This window comes from Ailuropoda melanoleuca, chromosome 7 (genome assembly GCF_002007445.2).
Source record: "Ailuropoda melanoleuca isolate Jingjing chromosome 7, ASM200744v2, whole genome shotgun sequence".
Taxonomy (NCBI): domain Eukaryota; kingdom Metazoa; phylum Chordata; class Mammalia; order Carnivora; family Ursidae; genus Ailuropoda; species Ailuropoda melanoleuca.
In genome coordinates, this window is record NC_048224.1 from 73579140 (window position 1) to 73598924 (window position 19785).

Consider the following 19785-nt stretch of genomic DNA (forward strand, 5'->3'; position numbering starts at 1 on the left):
AACATAGTAAAACCTTAAGCATTAGGCCTTGCCATATTTATTTTCCAGAGGAGTAAACTGAACTCTCAGGTCTTCATGAAAATTAAATCAGACACCAATATATGTAGTATTGAAAATAGTCCATGGTACGTCATATCGAGCCCTCAAGAGGGGTAGCTATAGGTATAATGTTGCTATTTTTAAAATGTTGTAAATGGGGGCGCCTGGGTGGCTCAGTCAGTTAAGCGTCTGCCTTCGGCTCAGGTCATTGTCGCCGGGTTCTAGGATCGAGCCCCGTGTCAGGGAGCCTGCTTCTCCTTTAGCCCCTCCTCCTGCTTGTGCTCTCTCTCTCTCAAATAAATAAATAAAATCTTTCAAAAAAAATAAATAAAATAAAATAAAACGTTGTAAATGTTTCAAAACCTAAAATGTGTGTTGTAAAATTTATAAAAAGTCCAATCACCATCCTCAGACCCAAATCCTTTATGTAAATGCACAGAAATGCTAGTAAACTATGTTGACAACCTGCCTCTCCATGACCAACCCAGATTCTCACTTTTCTTTTCACTTGGATGAGTCAGTGGAAATGTTCTCCCTGGGCCCAGGGGCAGGGCTCCTGCACCCCCAGGCACATGCTACACGGACTTCCTGTAGCCTGCGGGAGGCATGACTGACAGTTAATGAGCTGAAAAGAGCCTGTCTCAACTCCACGTCACTCCTGCATTCTGGAACAAAGCAGTAAGCTTCACAGAACACAAGCCGCCAGTGTCTGGGGTCAGCCCTGCTAGAGTAACCAAAGGTGGGAGGAGGAGACAAAGTGACATGAGACACGTCACATGAACCAGGAACGGAAAGGCTTCATTAGAAACTGAATTGTAAGCTGGAGGTGAGGAAGTAATTGTACTCTGAACAGAGGAGGGAAGGGAAGCCTCTGAAACCACCTCTATTCTATCCATTAGTTAATGTTTAATAAACGCATTGCTTACTGCCAAGTTTCCTTATTCCAAGAAGGGAGTCTCTGCTTCTCTAGCCACTCACGTAAATGTGCTGTTCTATACAACAACCCCAAGTGAAAATCTGTGTCCTTGGGGCTCCTGGGTGCCACAGCAGTTAAGCGTCTGCCTTCGGCTCACGGCGTGATCCCAGTGTTATGGGATCGAGCCCCACATCAGGCTCTTCAGCTATGAGCCTGCTTCTTCCTCTCCCACTCCCCCTACTTGTGTTCCCTCTCTCTCTGGTTGTCTCTATCTCTGTCGAATAAATAAATAAAATCTTTAAAAAAAAAAAAAAAGAAAGAAAGAAAGAAAATCTGTGTCCAAAGGAAGGGCTCAGGAAAACAAGATTCGAAACATTTCAAAGTAGGGAAACTTCCATATACATTGGTCAGGTCTCTGAAGGATTCTAGATGGCAAAGCTTCCTAATCTAAGATCATAATACCATTTTACATAAGGGTTCAAAAAGAGAACGCCTCTGGAATTGCTCCACAACCCGTCCTGCACCACACCAGTTAAGGAGTTACTATTAGAATAGTTTCTCAGGGTTTCCAGGATGTCAGATACAATCATCAAATAGTTTATCCTACCAAGTAAGTCTTTTATGAAGTTTAAGTTTAACACTTAAGTTATGATGTATAAAGCATGTACTAACTGATACTTCTATCTTTGTGGAGGGGCCTCCTACATGGGGTTTCATAAGACTGTGTATATTCCACACATAAATAAAGCAAAAAGAATCCATGTTTATTTAATCCATTCAACTCTATAAGAACAAATTTCAGCAAATGCTAATGATCGTGTTCAAAGGCAGTCTTTCCTAGCTGAGGAATTCAACAATGATGAAGATTATTCCTCAATGAAATGAAATCCTAGAGGAAATGGGCAATGGAAGTTTCTTAAATAATCTGTTTGAATTAGTTTGAGAAAGGGTGCTGCCTTTTTACATTGCTAACTGGATATTAGAAAGTTTATCTACATGGTACAGCATCTCTTTTCAACTCTTCCACACAAAGACCGTTTAATATGGGAAAATTTCTACAAAATTAACAACAATCTCAAAAGCTTATCGGTTTAGAAAATCACAACAATTTGGGAGGGGGATTCAGACATCATAGATTCACCCATCAGGCACAGAGATCTAATTTGACTACTGGTTGGTGATGCTTGTCTCAGGCCTTGCTCTCAGGCCTGACTGGTCACCTCCCTGGCCTTTTTCACTCTGGTCTACCTCTGATGAGAGCACAGCCCCTGTCTGTCCTCCAGCTCTGCTGCTGGCTCTCAGCTTTAGAGTTTCCTACCAAGCGGTTCCAGGAGCCAGGAACACTTCCTGTCCAGAACGGTCTCTTTAATTTGCCAGGAGGTGGGGATCAACGGGCTTTGCTGTTTATCTATACGAGTTGAAACTTGGCCTAAACCCATCATTTCAGGTCAGCACAGGGCAACTGAAAGTAACTGCTGTACATTCACTACTTAGTAAACTGATGTTACTAAGTAAATGAAGTAAAGGAAATCACATTTGGGAAAGGTGATAGATTTCATTACAGTTTTAAGATAAAAGGAAAAAACACACCAAAAAACCAAAAACCAAACCAAAACAACAACAAAAAACCTCCTTTGCTTTACATTTTGTGACGCTTTTTGAGGACACAAAAACGTGGCAGTATGCATGCCTGTCTTAGTAAACTTGGTATAAAGTGTATAATCTATTCTTCATTTGATGATAGAGTTCCTTGAAGGGCCATATGTACATGGATGTTTGTTTAGTATACATATTTTTTTCTTATAATGAGCACTTATTATGTGCCGGGCACTGTACTCTTTGTTTAATTATATTATTGCACTTAATTCTTGCAATAACTCTGAGACAGGAACAGCAGGTGGAATGGAGCACTAATGGGGAGGGTGAAGATGTACTGGGAAGGGGTGTTAGCGGACCCTCCTACTCAAAAGACATCAATGGTTGACGTGAAGGTGATTTGCTTACAAAGAACTTGCTATACACAACACATGCCTTTAGGCTTTGCAACGGATTTCATTCTCTATTTTGGGAAATTCATTTAGGAGGACATGTCTGTGTCCTTCAAAGCATCTGGGAGAGATTTAAATTCCTCTATTAAGAACTCCAGTCTTATTTAGGGGGGAATGGTTGGAATACCATTGTCACCAGGATTTTGAGTCTCTCTTACTACTTTTAGTAACTTTGAACATTATAAATAATATTGGGGTAGTAAAACTCCCAGAGAAAAATATGATTTTATGACTACCGTACTTTTTCCCAGTCTGTCATTTGGAGAATACAAGGGTATGTGAATTGCAACTATTCACTTACAGAGGCTGAGTACTAATCCAAGGTTCTTGCCATCCGTATGTATGATTTTTAAAATTAGCTAGGAAGAGGAGACTTGGAATGCAGAAGAGAAAGCCTTCTTTAGCTCCAAATACTGACAGGTAAGTTAGTTACTTGAGATTGCCTAGTTTCATTACAATCTCTACTCTTCTCCTCTACACTGTTGGCTCTTGTATTTTATCAGAGTGTTAGAGAGGCAAGGCAATGCAGATCATTGGTATTTTAGTCAGCTCTTCCTCTGTCAGACATTTAAAATTGTCAGGATTCCTACACCTTGTGAGGGAAATCATTTGAGAGTCTAGCCAACATTTTGGATTTATTTTGATTGATTTCCTTCTCTTTCCTTAAGAGCATTAGCATGGTCCGTAATTTTCACTTATTTTGTAACTGGTCCATTTAAATTCCTTTAGATTCTAAATTTTAAAAAAGAAAGAAAGAGGGAGAATTCAGGTCTTTTCAAACAATAGTGTACAAATTGTCATGGTCATCTGTGTGCCTGTCCTGCCCTAGACTGCACCGCTCTATAGTGATTGCTATGGTCCTCTGTGGCTTTACAACATGGGGGTGCGGGCTAGACAGTAAGGCCAATTCCCCATGCATTCTGTTGTAACTTTATACATTTTGTCGGATTCTCTTCCAAAGTTTCATTCATAATGCAAAGGCTAATGTGCTATCTCTTTGTCAGCACAAGGAAAAATACCTTAAGAATATATTTGCAGGCTTCCTGAGAAACTTGTAAGTGGCTTATTCAACTAAATCAAACAAACTTGACTAATTAAAATGATCTAGTACCTATTAATTCACTTTATTCTGTCATATTGACAGAGACTTCACAGTAACCAAAGATATGCTCAGACCATGAAGTCAGAAATGGACTTCGAGCCACACTCATCAATTCCTGAGTCTCAGAGAGTCCATATCCCACATCATCGATAGCCAAGGAGAATCTGACACCCTGAAGAGTTTCCTGTTTCTTTCTGTGGGGCAGTAACTCCACTTCCCAGCAATAATGGAATATCCTGAATTAGCTGTGATAATAGCAGACCCCTTTGGAATTTGCCCAGGGCTTCAGCTTTATCATGGGTTAGACAAATTCAGAGCCAAAAAGCAATAATTTCTTCCTTCTGGCCCAACAGAACCTATCTTGTAGAGTTATCTGAAGACTGATTGCATTCTTGTTAGAATTATTAACTCGGCCCATATACCTAGTGCTTCAGTTTTCTGCCTGGCAAAAATGCAGGGGCCACCTAATCAGGTTAGAATCTTCTTTTGTTTGTTAATTTTTATAAAGAGATGTCCATCCTGTCTTTACCCAGATGATTTTTAGAGTATATGGAGATGGCCTTATTTGAAAACAAAAAGTGCTTGCAATTTACTCTTCAAAATATAACCTCACGCTGTCTATTGCCCAATCCATGCAAGAAATACTGTCAAAGAGAATGATCTGAATGAACCCCAGGCCTGAACCCTCCTAAATCAGTTCTTCCAAAATGTGTTCCCCAGGGAAAGTGGTTTTATAAGATGTCACTTCCTCGCATCCGGGAAAAATGGTTTCATGATGAAATATACCAGTTTAAACAAAGTTAAATTACTTTCTTCAGGATTTCTCTGAGCCTTTCACAAGTGTGAATTTCCAAAAAGGGAAAGAGGATATAGTATTTCCCAACTTCCTTAACCACAGAAACATTTTCCCCTGAATATCTACCAGGACTAGTGTTCTGTGAAGCCAACTGAGAAAAGGTCTCTAGACAGTCTCCATGCTATTTAGAGATTAAGCCGGAGAATCGGAGTGCATACCTGAACCTCCTTGTTCTGAGCCACTCACCCCATGCCCAAACATTTTTATTGGATGATAATTCGTTGTTACACCCCTGGTTCACCGCGGGATGCTATAGGAAACTTGCAGTTGGATTCACCGTAGAAATGTTTAGTTCATCTCCTTAGTGTTCCCTTTACGAGATTTGTATGAGAAACCGCTCTCATAGATCTAGTTCCTGAGAGAAAATTCTCCCAAACATCAGGTCCCAGGAAAAGCTGTGCTGGTATGCTTTTACAACGGACATGCCAAATCTTCCCCTGATCATGTTCTCCTCCTTGTTTAGATCAGGGAAGCTCAAGCTAAATTTATAGCCCACTTTTAGTAATTATTCAGTGCCTTATGTTTCATACTTTTATGTAATATCTCTCCCTAGCTTTATCATATTAATTAACCTATATTTTTCTCTTCATCAGATTTATCTTTTTATAACCTTAACTGAATTAAATATTATTTTATCCACTACTTAGATCCTTTAGGTAATGCATTAAAATGTCAATGAAAATATGTCGTCTTTACCCATACCAAAATCATATTCAGACTGCCCCTGAAGAGACAGAAAATTATTTTCTCATGATCCTTCATTCAAATACCATCTATGCAATTCATGGTCTCCTATCTTCTTGTATCTTCTTCTCTAGACTTCCCTAGACTTGTCCTCATACCTCATGAAATGCAGAGACGAGGCGCATCGTCATGAATGACCTGCCTCCATTAAATCCCAACTGGTTTATTGCCCTTTGTATAGAGGTTTACCAGAACCCACTTATTTTCTCTCTAAGTTTGCTTGGGTCCTCAACTGGTGTCGCTTAGACTCGGAAGACTCAGAAGCACTGCCCATGATTAGGTGGCTAAGGGAATGGGGAACCTTGCTTTATAAGAGTGGACCAGGGTCCAGAATTTACATAGAAATTAAAGCACTGACTTTGGGGAAAAGAGGAGAAAAAAATGAATCTCTAGTCACTTAAAGTAATATCACAAAATCCAAATTTGGCAACTGCCTGCATCTGGGGTGTGTGTTTATAAAATTAGAGCTAATAAAAGCAGTGACGTGCAGCTTTGGATGTCTCAATTTGGTTAAAGTTAAACTCTCAACTTTTACGTGTGTACAAGCATATCGCTTTTCTCTACTTTCCCTCCAGTACTTATTTCTGAACTGCTCACATTTTTAATACTTTCATACATGATAACTTTAAAAATGTTACTCAAAGTTCATTGACTTAATTCATTGAACAGATTTTCCTGTAACTTTCAGTTACACAGTATCCTTTGTGGACGGGCCCTTCAGTCACCAACATGGGACAGAAAAGAGGCTCTGATTCACGAAATGTGAATTTCCGACAGTTGCCACTTTTTTAAGAAAGAACTTGAGCAATACGTGACTGATGCATTCTCACCCTGTTTTTGTGTTCCATCTGTCCTTCTGCCAGTGTATCCACCCTCCTCTTCTGAAAGTAGTTGGGCAAGAAAGTACTGGACACAGAGAAAGGGCAATTCCCAAAGCATAAATGATTGTTTAATTTCCGCGGATGCTCTCCAGTTGATGGGGGGCTCACCCACTGGGATGAACAAGGCCACCGCTTAGGTCGGGCAAATTCCCAAGATGCCATCTGACCTGATCAAGTAATGAGAGAGCCAGCACATCACTAATGGCCCAGTTCCATTCCCTGGGAACATAAGGAAGGCAGTTTATTCCACTCTTTGGTTAAGTTCAGCTCAGGTGCGATCTTTAAAAGGCATCTGCCTGAGGGCCTCAGAGGGAAGGGGAGTGGGGGAATGGGATAGACTGGTGATGGGTAGTAAGGAGGGCACGGATTGCATGGTGCACTGGGTGTTATACGCAACTAATGAATCATCGAACTTTACATCAAAAACCAGGGATGTACTGTATGGTGACTAACATAATATAATAAAAAAAATTAAAATAAAAATAAAAAATAAAAGGAGTCTCCAATAAAAAGTTAATGAAAATGCAAATCCGACTTTCACTAATTGTTCTAGTTGCAAAAATTTTCTACATTCTGTATTTTCTATCAAGAGAAGAGGTCTTTTTTTGTGAGAGTGTGGAGACACACACACACACACACACACACACACACACACACACACACACGGATGGACATGCTCTTATCCTTACAGTCCTTGCAATAGGCCAGGCACCGCAATAACTCCATTTCACAGGCCTGGACTCCGGAGAAAGAAAGGTTTTTACAAGATGGTTTATAATTATACGTTATAAAGACATTTAAATAGTCCACAAGACTGGACATCCTAACTTTCCTATTAAATTGATAATGAGAGCATGAAACAGGTTTCAAAGAAACATGTTCGGGTAGATAACTGAACGACATAATAAGAAAAATGTAAATAAGAATTGTCTCTCTAAAACAACACCTGTGATCTGAGCCCTAGAATTTTAGAGATGATGGGAACTTCACGTTTATTTAATCCAGACCCTTTATTTTATGGAAGAAGGAAAGAATGCCCAGAGAATTTACGACTTGCCCCAGATGACACAATTAATTAGTGACAGGTGTAGAACTGAAATCTGATTTTTGCTTTACCATTTCCTTGACCAGTTGTAGAAAAATTAGAAGCCACTGATTTATTCCACATTAGAAAGATGCTCTGTTTCCTTTTCAGCTTCTATTATTTTACATTTCTGTTCCTCTGCTTTGCACCCTCTTGTTCAAGGAGTTACTGACTCAACCACAGAGAGGACTTGAGGACCAGAAAAAAACCCGAGACGTCGCAGACCGACCATCTTATTTTCTGATCAAGAAGCAGAGGCCCAGTGAGGTCCTGAAATCTGCCACAGTAAAAGAATGAGGGAATGTCTAAATAAGAGCCTGCATCCCGCTCTCCTTCTTTTCTGGTTTGGTGAACTTGACTGCGATGGAGTCCATACCATGCTGTTTTAAGCATTTAAAATAATTTTAATAATTTAAATAATTTAAAATAATTAAAAAAAATAGTTTAATAGCAAGACGAATTCTTTCACAAAGCAAATAATGACATTTATGTATTTGCTTAGATTCGGATCTTCCGAATAGCATGTGTGTGAGTAGATAAGTTTCCCGCATGGTGCACACATAGGCAATACAACATAGCCATCAAATAATGACACGAGATCCCAATTCTCCCTTCCTGTGGCCTAACATGCTCTGCTTTCACCTCCCCAGCATCCTCCCTCTTCCATTCCCCAGTGCCTGCTAATGAGGGACATAAAGACCATTATTATTTCCATTCTCTCTCCATACAACAATTTCCCCATTGATTCAGCGAGATTGTGGAGTAGGGATTATGGGCAGTATGACTTACAATAAACTTTGACTTTGCAAAACCATATTCTCTCTTAAAGCTCTCTTTTAAAGGGACTCAAAACTCCAGAACTGTAAAGAAGGCTAGAGAAATGATGCCTGTTATTTTGGAGCATACCATACGATGAGCAAGTTTAGATTCATCCTGGGTTTGAGCAACTAATTCTAATCCTATGTATCATCAAAGATGCCTTTATTTCTTCTCTTTGTTTTTCCTTCTCCTGAGTGTATCCGCTGTTGAATCATGTCAATGCCATTCAATGATTAGCTCACTGTGATGAGGTCAGTGGGGAGCAACTTACTCTTGTTTGCACTGTTCCCAACAGCCAGGAGAGATTATGATCATAAGTAATAATGCCCCAAATTATATTAATACAATGCTAAATTTTCCTTGCAAGATCAACAGTAGAGTAATGTAAACAATCTATGTAGATTGTTTGCTGTCATTTCGATACTGGTATGTGAACTACAAAAAATAATGGCGTTATTAATTTAATATGCACTTGATAAACTTTAATTGAATGATTAGTAAAGTAACTTGACATCATGCACTATTGGACACTAACTGTTGGAGGAAGGTAAAACACACAGCACTTTGCTTGCATCAGTGAAATAAAACCTGACTGGAAATCTCATTGTGGTGACCAATTCTGATCCTGTCAAATGGCTCATTACTGCATACTGAGTAGAAAAGACTGAAATGTCTTTGGCATATTACAGACTCTAAAATCAACCACAGGTTATAATACTTTAACACTCAAAAATCAAAAACAGTTTAGTGTATCGAAGAGCATGGGCTTCAGAACTATATTCAAATAGCAGCTCCTACTATGTAACTTGAGAGAAGTTACTCGACCTCTATGTGCCTCTGTTTTCTGGCCTTTAAAATGGGTATAATAGCTCGTATTCCCAGGATCTTTTTCTTTTTAAGGGTAAAATAAATTGAAATATATATATATAAGGCTCTTGGAGCAGTGCTTGAAACATTCTAAATGCTCAATCAATATTCTCTACTATTACAGTGAAACGATCTAATAATACAGTAAACCTAGTAAAATCATTTTGCTTCTGTTTTCAGAAGCTCACTATACTATACTATGGCTTACTATACAACTGTATGATATCAATAAGTGATGAGTTCCCAACCACCGGACTGTTGGAATTCCTTCATGCCTCCCTATGATCTTCATTATCACTCTTGATTTCTAGGCATTCATTGGCTTCAGACATCCCATTGCTCAACACAGAAAGGTGAGAATACTCACATTTTCCATTTAGGCAAATGAAACAGACTCATAGTACACTTTCAATGATCATGCATGTGTTCATAACTTCAAATCCTCAACGGGAATACAAACTTCATCCCAAAAGAACATCAAGAATTTTAATGAAATCAATTATTGTAAATACATTTAAAGAGATCCACAAAGCAACTTCAAACTATTTCTATATTCAGTGTTTCCAACATAATACACTTTATATGCATACTGGAGAATATTACCGAGTGTAGATTATAAATCATCACCAAACATTTGTCAAGCCCCTACGTCCATAGTGATGATGGCATCTGGTAAAGTACCACTGTCAGAGATCTCTAGAGCTAAAATGAAGCTAGTTTTTATTCTAAGCCTAATGTATTTTTAAATCAAGCCACAGGGAAATAATTACTTTTGTTTCTATTCAATCAAGACCTGCACACTGAGTTTATGGAATGACATAATATCCTTCCTGAAATCAGACTGGTATGTAGGTCCAGTATCCTTCACACATAACCAGTTCCTGAACCTTTACAAACAAATCCTAATTTCCAAGGAAACAATCTCATCAACTGCTACTCGCGAGAATACATATTGTTCCTTTTGGAAACATTACAATAAGATTTTCACGATTACAAACCCCAACTTCCCTTCTAAAATTCAATATAATCTTAAATTCATTAATTTAAGTGGAAATTGTATTTGTATAATGGCTCTAGAACTTGCTGGTAAATTTTGTATCGCCAATATAATAATTTTGTTATTTTTTTTTGTTTTAGTCCAGGAGGGGTTGGTCATAAACTTTGTAAACTTACTGTGATCATGTGGTTATTCTGTGCGTGTATTTTAAATGAGCACCAGTTAGGGGCTTCCTAGGAATGTTCATTTTCATTTTAAAGCTTCTACAGACCTACTCTAAGATAAGGAGCATGTTTTAACTATTTTTGGAAAATGACGAGTTTTAGTGATGCCCAGACTGTTGATCTACTTTACTTTTACTTAATTTTTTTTGCAGAGAATAAAAAGGAGTTATCTGGCAACTTGTAATCAATATCCTCTTCCCTCTCCTCAGGATGCTGGTACTTCTAAGCACAGGTCACAAGCTTTGTTTTGAACTTAACAGACACCTTTATCCTTTACCAGAAAAACAATATCAACAAATCAGAGGCAACTACTGACATAAGCGTACAAATAGAGGATGTGATTTTGGTTTTCAGCCCAATGGCCTTGAGAACAGAATTCTAACTTTCCCTTGTCACTAAGAGTGTTCTAAAGAATCTGGGCAGGGTGCAAGTCAGTCCCCTCCTTCCCCCCAATTAAATAAACAAATGACCAAGTTTCAAACGTGACTGAGAGTGAGCAACCTGCAGAAAAGCTCCTAAAATACACACGGAGTAAACCTGTCTCATTTATTGTGTCGGCACACATAAATTTTGGAAATAGATGATACACCATCCTATCATGAAGTTTTCTGTGCACTTTATGTTGAGTTATGTGGCAGCTAAGCGCTGTCACTGTTGGCTTAAACCTGCTGCCTGAAGTTATTTCTAAAAGTTACAAGCGGCGTGGCATAGAAATCCAATGTATTGTAAAGTGAAAACAACAATGTAAAGCAAACAAACAAAAAACTGCGTTAGCATCAAATAGAGACAAAAATCAGAATTAGCAACCGCCTGCCACTACTGGCCACTCACCTTGTTGAATTTTAGTCACTAGCTGATGGCGTGCTAGAATCCGGCTCATCCTGTAAGGAGAGCGTCTCGTAGTCTGATCAAATCGCAAGTACATCTCCTGGCCCTCAGGTGTCATGGAATTTAGATAGTAGCAGCCTGAAGCTGGGGTCCTGGGGCCCTGACTGAACATCTCGGCAGATTTTCCTTTTGCCACCTCAGTCTGCCCTGTGGCTGTTTCCGTCTGTCTCCAGTCTCACTCAGTCAGAGAACAAGGCACCCAGCCCAGCGGAGCTCCCCACACCAGGCGATTTTTAAGAAGAAAAAAGGAGTGCCAAAAGCCACAACTCGGAATTCCAACCCCCGGCCTTCACGTGACGCCGGGCAGCCAATCAGAGGACGAGAGGAGACTGGGAACGTACACAGTCACCCCAAGCCGGGCAGACCCGCAGGTCCCGGCGCCGAGTTCCCCCGGCAGAGCGGAGGGCAGATGCGAGCACTGGCCGTGCCTCAGAGCTGACTAAGCGCCAAGAAGCAGCATTCCCTAAAAGAGTTAAAAAGAGAAGGGTAAAAGAACAGGCAATAGAAGAGAAAGAAGCCATGGGCACGGATTTCCTTCTCGGGTATAAAAGTTAGAGAAACCGCGTTTGCTTGGTCCAACGCAGCTGCCTGCCGCCAGGTTAAAAAAAAAGGGGGGGTGTGATAAACGTCTTAAATGAAAAGCGACTTCAAATAAGCATAAACAGCTGAGTATGTTACCACCCTGCATTGCAAAGAAATGAATCAAATAAAGCTCTTCCAGCGAAAAATAAACTTTCAAGTGCTTTAACACCCGGAGGAGAAACACTACAGATTCCTGTCCCGCAGTGGGAAGCGGAGAGCTCTCACAGATGCCTGGGAGAGGCAAAGGGCATGAGCAAGCACACTGGCAAGTATCTGCTCCCCTGTAATTTGTCTACTTTCCCAATCTTTAATCACCAAGAAACATAGCTATGAAGTGCCTATCCCATTTATCCCTATCCTGCCCTGAATCTCTGTAACGATTCGGACTGGTGCAAAGGTACTGTCGCCAAACTGCCAAGATCAGTAGAGAAGTTACACAAAAGCTTAAGGCTTTCACAGACCTTATGGAAAAGGTGTCTCAAAAAAGACACAAAGACAATGTTGGGGAAGCAGCTGTTATTTTTGACTGAGGTGATCACAGCAGGACACACAGAGAAGACAAGAAGACATTCCGTGGGGTGGGTTTTAAAAAAATGGGTGGGCTTCTGACAAAGCAGAGGTAGAGGAAGGCTTTCCAGGAGGGTCTGTGCCCACACGTGTGGAGATCAGGAACCAGAATGTGTTTGAGGAAACTGTGAATAATTCAGTTTGGCCCTATCTTAGTATCCATATGGGAATAATTAGAATTTTTCCCCCTATTTTTCCTCTTTAATATTATTTGATGTGAAGAGAAAAAGTCCATAGAAAACATTATTGAATTCTGAGCCTGGGGCTAAATGAATAAAGTTCTTTGAAAAAGAAGCATATGGCCAAGCTGTTCTTACATTTGGCTGACTTAAACTGAAACATAGCCTGGCCTGCGATTTATAGCCCTCATGATGAAAAAACTCTCAATTAAAAGTTTAACAGGTCATAAACTAGGACCCTAGTTCAGGTTACTGTTGCTAACGGTGGTCAGTCCTAACACCTTTCCCTCTGGGAGTTTTTGCTGGCCCGATTCTGACCAGCAGCTCATCTCGCATAACGATCCTACCACGTAAATGAACAGAGCCTACGGTAGAATATACCTTCTCTTATGGTGGCAGTTGCGAGCCTCTTCTGGTAACCATGCAAGAGTGGCCAAGTGCTACGTTTTCAATAGCATCACAGTAGAAAAGGAAAGAAAGATCTCACTGGATCTTTCCATTCTTATTTAGGGTTTGATCAGAGTTTTGCCATTCCGAGCCATCTTTTGTGGAGGGTGACAGGGATCTAAGGTCTAGTGACTCTGGTATACCAAAGGCACTGGCATTAACGATGGACAGGGTTAGCACTACACTTCCATATTAGTGCCTGTAAGGCCCGTTCCAAGCTCACAAACTCAGATCCTGCACTGGTTGCCATCTGATGGAGATGCTAATGTCAGCTACTCCTGTTCTCATAGTCCAACATCAGGGACATCCCAGCCGTTAAACAAACATGTGTTCAAGCCAGACACCTGGCAGTTTCCACTTTTCCACTGGGAGAGAATGGAAGGAGGATGAAGAGAGGAAGAAGACCATGGAACTCAGGAACTTGGGATATATTCCAAAAACCAAGCAAAGAAAAGGAAAAGGCAGAAAATAATATTTTGTTGCTTTACAGCTGTGAATAACACTTAAAGATTGGCCTTTCCCAGTGCCAACCTGGTAGTTCATTAGTGACTTGGCTACATTTTAAAAATAATGGATGATTCTGAGAAGTACTGCAGTGTATCATGGCCAGTTTAGTATTAAAAAAAAAAAATCACAATGCCTCCCTTCTGCATTGAAAGTCCTGAGGTGTTTTGTTCTGAAAATGTCAATGATTTGTATCCTTTGACATATACGAGTAAAGATGTATACTTTGATATATATGTAAAGAGAGGCAAAAACAGGAAGCATAGTATTTCATAAGAGATTGGCAATGCAGAACGAGAGTTAAATGAAAATTAAGAAAAAAAGGGAAATTTCTATTCTCTGATTAAAAGAAAGACAACTTAGAATAAAGCCTAATTTTTCTAAAAATCAGTCTAAGTTTTAATAAGGGGATCTATGAAGGATTATGTAGCAGCATTTCTGCCTCTAAGTTTTATTTTTATGGTTCAAATAGTAGCTAGAAATCCATGCAACTGCTCCCCATGTTTTTGCCATTTCAAATGTCCGAAATACCATATTTAAAGCAGATAAATAACACTGCTTTCTTATTAGTGCCCATAACGCCTTGTTTTATGCTAATGTATTGCTATGAAACCCACGCCCTTTTAATGAATTTTTTTTCATTATTTGGTCCTAGTGATCAAATAATAACCACTGGGTGGGCAGTTCTGTTTGTTGTAAATGTGGAAGCGAGAAACTGCTGATAATCTATCTTCTCTGAGCTGATAACGTCCTCCATGCATCTAGTTGACAGAACTCTTCATTTTCACTGGTGAGTGAGTGCCAAAGAAATCAGAGAGAGGGAGAAAGTGCTGAAAACCCAAGTTATCTTTCAAGATTGATGCTGGATTCCTTCCTTTCCAATTCCTTTAAAAATGAGGGAAATGGATAGCACTAGCTTTAAATTTTCACCTCTTTTCCTCTTTCCTACTTTGGTCAAGAGCAATCTTCACTCCTATTATTTCAGGGATGGGATAAACAGATGATTATTGGGACCCAAAGAGAGCAATTAACAGAGAAGGGGAAGGGATACCCATACAACTCAATTTCAGTTCACTCACGTCATGATCTCAGGTTCATGGAATCGAGCCCCACAGCAGGCTCCATGCTCAGCATAGAGCCTGCTTAGGATTCTCTCTCTCTCTCTTTCTGTCAAATAGATTAATAAGTCTTAAAAAACAAAAACAAAGCAAAACGAGGAAGGGAGAGGCGGGAGGGACTAACAGTGTTGAGCACCTTCTATGTGCCAGTCACGTCTTTAATTAATGTCCACAGCAAACCTCTGTGGTATCCTATTTTATAGAACAGGAAATTAAGACTCCCAGAGGTGAAGAGATGTCCTAGGTCATATAGGAACCAAGTGTAGAGCCACTGTCTATCTCTAAGCTGATGATATTTGAACTCTTTCCACTATCACACAAGAGGGGCAGGGAAAGGGAAACTGTAGCACTGACAGTGTGCTGGGGAAACTGGATAGAGGAAAGGATTTTCATAGGATATATTGAAAACCATCTTAATCCTGTTTAATTGCATGTGATACTGGAGTGCCTAAATGAAAATACAGTTGACCCTTAGACACCACAGATTTATTTATGGGGATTGACTTCCATGCAGATATCTTTCAATAAATATATTGGAAACATTTTTGGAGACTTGCAACAATTTGAAAAAAATTGCAGACAAACCACATAGCCTAGAAATACTGAAAAAAATACGAAAATGCTAGGTATTATTGTAAGAATACAGTATATAACACATACAACATACAAAATATGTGTGAATCGACTGTTTCTATTACTGGTAAACTCCTGGTCAAGTAGGCTATTAGCAGTTAAGTTTTTGGGAAGCCAAGTTATACACAGACTGCATGGGGGTAGGTGACCCTAAGCCCTGTGTTGTTCAAAGGTCAACTGCATAGTATGGACTGGCTAAATTCATGTAGTGGCTGAGGTGTAGCCGTCTGGAGAGCAAGCTACACAGCCCAGAGCCTTTAATTAACCAGTGAGAACCGTGGACCCTCTTCGGAGCAACCCAAGGCTCAGAACTGGAGACCCACCCACTCCCACCACCCCAGCCTTAACGTGCAGAAGTAGCTTGACTGTCTTTTTGTTTAGCAATCCCTTTTGCAGGGAAAGCTGTTTGTCCTCGGCTTTCTGTTCATCCTCACAGCTAATTCTGCATATTATCTTACCTTTCCCAGGGAATTTCCTCCCAACGCAAACACTCCAAATACAGTTAAAACTCTGAAATCTGACCACTAAACAAGATGTTTGCTATCAAGTCTTTTGATACATAATCGCAGAGTAGCGCTCAGTGGAATCATGTGTATACGCAGAAGAAAGCTAGGTGCACTTTTACAGAAGCCAGGAATGGCTCCCTGTGCTTTCATCTGTCTACTGCTCCTTCGACTCCTTCACACACATTCCAGCCTCCTCATCATCCTGTTCAGAGGGAGCCAAGGTAGTTCTGCCAAGCAGGAAAAAATGTTTGAGATCTAAGTGGTAGGAGGAAAAAAGTAGAACAGATTTGGAGGGCTGCTTTTGAAATTCCTTGAATCCCAAAGTCGTAGGTTAATGGCAAAGCCTTCCTGTGGGTTCTGAAGCTCACTTTGAGGATTTCCACCAATTGATTTGTGGGGTATGTGCCCAACTCTGTGCCAATAAGCCTTTCCAATATGCCCCACACGCCCAATGACCAATGCAGACAAGCCACTAACATTCGTAGCCATGACCAGGACCCTCCATGAAAAGTTTCAGAGTGGATTCTCTTCTGATTCAGCTTCACCAGCTCTAGACCAGTTAGAGTCCAGCTGCTGCTGCTGGACTTGGGGATAGTAATAGATGTGCTCTATTTTGTCTCTCAGCCCTCCCTACTGTCTTTGGTTAACTTTGCCTGTATGGGTCTCCAAGAGCACATGCACTGCCCTCATGCCATCCCCTGGGGACCCAACCGTCAGCCCCAGTTCATATGGCAAGTGATCTGGTCTGACTTGTTCTGGGCTCGTTGCCTACACCCATCATTCCAGCCAAACCAAAATTCTTTCATTTTGCTAAGTTGTTTCAAAGATCTGGAACTATGTGATTTCCTCTTCTTTCACCCTGTCAAAACCTATTGCCTTCAGAAATATTTTCATGACTAATGCAAAAATATTTAGTATTAACAGTCATGTTAATACCTGTAAATAGTCGTTATGTGGCCCATTAATTAGATTAGCTTGTTACATGCTAATATGGAATCCACTTATTCATTGTAACTCCTATTGGCATAAAGTTTTTACATCTTGGACTTGGAAAGGATATTAAACATCTTCTAGCCCAACCACTCAGCTATTATACAGATCAATTAAGTAATACTCTACCCACATAAATGAATTGTTGTATCTCACTGAAGACTACAAACTGTTTAAGAAAGTTTTTCCTTACAGTTTTTATCCACTGACTCTAATTCTGCCATTTGGAATTAAATAGGACAAATCTACTCCTTCTTCCATATGCTTGTCCTTCAGATGTTTGTAGAAAGCCAAACTGTTCCTTATAAGAATTTTTTTCTTTTTTTTTTTTAGGCCAAGCATTCCTTTACATCAAACCACATACAACTTCGGACAACCAGTTGCTATCTTTTGGATCTGGTCCAGTCTGTTAGTATCTCTGTAAGAATATGGCTCCTCCCCTAAACTTAGAGCCCTAGGCATGGCCAAGCACAGTAGAATACGGTACAAATTGTGCAGACCTTCTGCATTCAGGACATTGTATTTTTGCTGATCCAGTCTAAGATAGGGGAGGTTTGATTTTTTTGATATGTATTTACTCAATCATTAATTCAGCATGGGCTGAATGCTTGTACAGTACTATAGTAAGTATGGAAGACATGAAGGTGAATATGATATAGTCCCTGCCCTCAAGGGAGAGTCTGCCAGGGAAGATAAGAAAGAAACTCACCATTACACCAATGATAAGTGTTATGTAGCAGGCTATCTCCATTCCCTCATACTGCTTTATAGTCAACCTAAGTGCTTAAGTCATGTCGTATTTATGTGTCTTCATAGAATCTGCTGTTAAATGAGTGTTCTCTATTCTGCATTTAACAAATGACCTTTCAAACTAAAAAAAAACAAAACAAAACAAAAAACAGGTCTTTCAACTTATTGGAATTTTTGAGATATTTTCAATTCCTGATTGTCATGTCTAAACCATGTCTATTTCATTCACATTACATACTTAATGCCTATCACAAGGCCTGAAACACAGTAGGAAATCAATAGAAGTTGGTTTAATCAAGGATTATATAAATACTTGAACAAATGATAACCTGAATTTTTCCAAAGATCTAGAATGTCTACAATGTCTAGAGGAATGGATGCATATTTTTTAGGCAATTATCATAAATTTGGCTGTTGTTGTTACTACATTTGGATTGGGTAAGAACTGGACAGTAGATAATTCAAGGTTTTATTCTCCAGAAAAAAACCTTAAATGCACATATTTCAGTTTGTTGGTTCGTGGCAAAAGTATATACTTTGACCAACAAATCAAGGGCAATTTAAGGTTTCTCGTGAAAATGAGGGAGCCTGGAGGGATGAGCAATCCTTGTTCCGCAGAGAGAGGTTGAAAGGCATTAAAAAAAAAACAAAACCCACTATCTTCCTTAGCTCTGAATCAGCCTCAAATTTTACAAGTGTGCCTGCTGTGTGTTCAATTAAAAGGTGAACAACATGGGGTCGGTTGCTCTTCATGGGCCCATACTGCATCTAGGTTATCAACCACCTCTGCTTCTTCACACTCATAAATATCTTTTAATAATTCTCACATTAATATTGCCGGAGATTTTAATTAATTTACTGTCTGTTATTTTCTAGGAACTATGTGTTTTTGCCCTACTTGAAAATAAAGGTAATTGTTCATTTTTGGTGTTTCTTTTCTTTCTTTTTTTGAGGATTGCTTCAATTACTAGAGGGGATATTTGGGATTTGTCAGCACTTAGAAATTTATCCTCACTTACATCAAGTTAGATTCTATAAACTCTTTCCCTTTCTTAAACAGGTGAATATATTTTCTTAATGTTGACTCAAATTATAATTTGAATGTAAAAAAGAAGCTTGCTCGTTAAAGAAATCCTATGATGAGTCCTTTGGAAAATCCTCCAAATTCTCCCCATTATCTGTTTCATAAATATTTGAGATTGCCCAGTGAAAGGTACACCACTGTTTAGATTGTATGCTGGCCTGTTGCATTTTTCATATAATCGCTTCCCATCTGGCGTCATGCAGCAGTTGGGCACTAAGTAAGGTTTGCAAATAATCATGGCCCACATACTGTGGATGAATAAGGGTGTGGTATTAATAATGCAGTTGCATTTCTTATATATTTAAACCAACATAACTTTTTGGATAAATTCAGCTCAGTACACTAAGAATATGATAGAATGCTTTCCCTCCTTATTCCTAATAGAAGACCATTAATCTATACCTTAAAGCATGACAAATGATGTAAGGAGGAGCAACAGCATTAAAACACATTCCATAAAGAGAGAAGCACTAAGAGATTGAGAAGATATGGAGACCCGTTTAAAGCCCTAGATATCAGTATCAATGGCACTTTGCATGATGAAGAGGACAGATTTCAGGGTTTATGGCTGGGCAACAAGGGGAGATTCCTCTTTTGGGTTGGGAGGAATGATTTCACCAAAGGTGATTCTGGTATAATGAAAATATGATTTTTTATTGGCATCTTGTTTCTCATAAATAGAGATAACGCCACTAATTAACATATATTACAGTATCTTTCTTTTACTCTTTCTTAGTCAAACATTCTAGGGCATACATCATGTCAGGTACAATGCGAGGCACCCGTGGTACAAAGGTGAACTTGACACTGTCTCTCTTCTTCACAGTGTGATTTATCATGGCAAAAGCTGAGGACAGTTACAACCACCAGACTGCATTACAGGTGCTACAACAGAGGTGTGCAGAGGTGTCTGTGGGAGCAGAGTAGCTAGATCAGAACAGGACCAAATTCATTCAAACA

At 39.6% G+C, this 19785-nt stretch overlaps 1 protein-coding gene across 2 annotated transcripts in view; it reads right to left on the reverse strand.

Annotated features, from left to right (window-relative positions):
- STARD13 (StAR related lipid transfer domain containing 13) overlaps positions 1 to 19785 on the reverse strand; it is a 227009-nt gene that overhangs the window by 164025 nt on the left and 43199 nt on the right. Inside the window, exon 1 of one of the 2 annotated variants that reach the window (XM_002918221.4) lies at positions 11409 to 11740. The exons of the other annotated variant lie outside the window; for it this stretch is intronic. Coding sequence (XP_002918267.1) covers positions 11409 to 11577 — 169 coding nt within the window. The 5' untranslated portion in view covers positions 11578 to 11740. Of the gene's footprint in view, positions 1 to 11408; positions 11741 to 19785 lie in introns of those variants that run through there. 2 annotated transcript variants of the gene reach the window in all.